Source organism: Hipposideros armiger, unplaced genomic scaffold, assembly GCF_001890085.2.
Source record: "Hipposideros armiger isolate ML-2016 unplaced genomic scaffold, ASM189008v1 scaffold_240, whole genome shotgun sequence".
NCBI lineage: Eukaryota > Metazoa > Chordata > Mammalia > Chiroptera > Hipposideridae > Hipposideros > Hipposideros armiger.
Window position 1 is genome coordinate 332,752 of NW_017731590.1, and position 2,908 is coordinate 335,659.

General features: G+C 43.7%; 1 protein-coding gene across 1 annotated transcript in view; it reads left to right on the forward strand.

Moving 5' to 3' along the window:
* The window catches only part of KANK4 (KN motif and ankyrin repeat domains 4), a gene marked incomplete at its 5' end in the record, with an annotated part of 35,803 nt that overhangs the window by 20,533 nt on the left and 12,362 nt on the right, over positions 1-2,908 (forward strand). The window contains one exon of the mRNA XM_019655478.1: positions 434-576. Within this exon, the coding sequence (XP_019511023.1) occupies positions 434-576 (143 nt within the window). The remainder of the gene's footprint in view (positions 1-433; positions 577-2,908) is intronic.

The window sequence follows — 2,908 nt, forward strand, 5'->3', positions numbered from 1 at the left end:
AGTTTTTAGCCAGTAAACAAATAACTGTATTGGAACACCCTCCCCACCTATCTGATCTGGCCCCCAATGGCTTCTTTCTTCACCCAAAGATAAAGGAAATATTGAAAGGCAGATATTTTGATGACATTCAGGACATCAAGGGTAATACAATGACAGCTCTAATCACCATTCCAGAAAAAGAGTTCCAAAATTGCTTTGAAAGGTGGAGTAGGCACTGGCATCGGTGCATAGCGTCCCAACGGGAGTACTTTGAAGATGACCATAGTGATATTCAGCAATAAGGTATGAGCACTTTTTCTAGGATAAGTTCACAAACTTAATTGTCAGACCTCCTTCTATTTTAACCAGCAGGCAGTGTACTATTGAATAGGCTAAGGCAGTCTTGCTTCTAGCCCCTTAGGAGCTCTTCCAGTGCTCATTGCTTCTTTTGCAGGAGTCTGCAATGTAGACCATCAGAACAAAGCTGGCTATACCGCCGTGATGATCACTCCCTTGGCTTCTGCGGAGACAGATGAAGACATGGCTGTCGTCTGGAAGCTCTTAAGAGAAGGGAATGTGAACATCCAAGCTACCCAGGTAGGAAGTGTGAACCTGGCCTCCTCTTTAATAAATGCAGGAAGCTCCCAGTTTTCTTATGCCAGTGGAGTGAGAAATTCCATGCAGATCCATGTAGACTTTTTAATCCAAGAAGGCTAGGGCCTCCAAATGTTGTCTGTCCAAAGCCTGACCATTTGTTTCCTAAAAAGCTCCTGAGACTTAGACAGGCTGCAACAGAGATCAGTAAGCTTGTAACCCTGTCCCAGTCTGAAACTGGGCAAATTCCATCTGGGCTCAACTTCTCAAACCAAATGTTCCCACGGTTAGCACCTTGAGAAGGCATTTGCCATTTGGCTGCTCTAAGAAGCCCTTATAGATAATCCATCTTAATCATGAATTACAAAGCAGTTCAGGGGTTGGAATGTATCTGTTCAGCTTCTGGGCCCATCTACTTGAGAACACAGAGTAGGGGTATGATCCTAATCATGTAAGACTTTGAGTTAGACAAGGCTCCATATGGAACAATGGGGACTCCTCAAAAGGCCATTTACCCATCTTTCACCAATACAAGAACAAGCAGAGTGCATTCAACTCTCCTTTCCCCGTAGAGTGATCATAGGTGGTAGACTAGCGATCAAGAACTGTGAAGGGCCCAAGATTTTACTCTATCTTAAAGCTAACAAGTTATAATGCTACAGTATCATGAATGCTAGCAGATGACATGATATTCCTGTGCCAGAGACAAAGGAAGTGTATTACTCAGAGCAGTAGCAGCAGCCACAGCATCGGTATTTATACCAGTTCCCCAAATCCCAATTGCCCATTCCGAGGGCATGTGAGAGGGCCAGGTCCCTGTGCACAGAGTGGGTTGTGTTACTGGAGAGGAACCCTGAGCTTAGGGAGCCTGAGTCTTTTACACTGGTTAGTAAGCATGTTTGCCCTGTTCTGAAGGAGACACTGTATCTTCTAAGACTGTTCACTGTGGAAACATCCCTAAAAGGAGTCTAGAACAAAAGTATAGATAACGCCTTACTCACAAGATGTGCAGAAAGTCAAGAGACCAACAATATATTAAACTCCACTCCCCTCACCACCAAAGGGTTTGCAGACAGCAGCCTTACCTGTTGGCAAAGTCACTTTGTACACTTCATCTAATAGCAATCCTACTGATGGCAAGAAACAGACATTTGTAGATCACTTTCTGATTTTCAAAATATTTTCACCCACCCGCAACTCCTACTCCATGTGACTCAACAAAGCTGTTTTCATTTTAAATATGTTTCCCATAAACATGTTAAATGTTTTTCTAAATTGGCCCTCTTCCAAGAGGGGATGTTCATCTATGATCAAAATAGACACCCTTTTATTACAGAGGAGAAACTGTTGGTCTAGGAGAGTAAGGGACTCATCCCAGGTCACCAAAGGAGGCATGGGAATTCGGAGCTGTGGCTTCTCCCTTCACCTTCCCTTGGGGCCTGTACGTATGAGGAGAGGTGCAGGTACAAGGTTAAGTGGGAGTGAGCTGGGAGGCTGGGAGTTTCCTGGGCTGAGCGACTTATTTCTCTTTGTACCTCCAGGGTCAGCCCAGTAGCTAGCATATAACAGTGCTCTGTAAATGATCATTGAATTCAGTTGCATTGAACTGGACCAGGAAGGAAGTGAGGAAGGAGGGGGCCAAAGTTAGGCAGAGAAGCAGACACAAAGACAATCTGCATATGTCATCTGACTTTACTACCACTTAGAGAGGAGGAGTTTGGATAGAAACCTCATGGTCTGGTTAGTTCAATAAACAGCCATTTCCTCAGGGCTGATTATAAGCAATCAATCTTCTCTGGAAAGAACTGTCTGGGTTCCAGAGAAATAGAGAACCAGGATACCTAATATATATTCCCACATACTGAGCATTTGTCATACATAACCTTCATAATGATAATAATAGCTATAATAACTCCGAATATTTGCTAAGCACTCGGGTCTCACAACAACCCCATGAGACAAGTAATATTGTTAATAATCCCCGTTTTAGTCACCAAGAGGTTAACTTGTCCAGATTCACATAGATAATAAGTGGCAGAGCTAGGATTTTTCTGATTACAAACCCTCTTTTCTTTTCTCTAAGCCCCAGCATTCTGGGCAGGGACGCACAATCCCTCTGAGACTGCAGATTGGCGCGTTAATCAGTGAACACACCAGCAAACATGTCTTTAGCACTTTTTACTTATAAGACACTGTGCTTAGAGCCACAGGAGATCTGACAGAAGAGAAAATATAGTTCTTGCCTCATTCCCACAACCTTACAAAACCTGATGTCAGGGACAAGCCTGACCTGCCTGCAACCCAGGAGAACAATGAGCACAAATATAATCAAGTC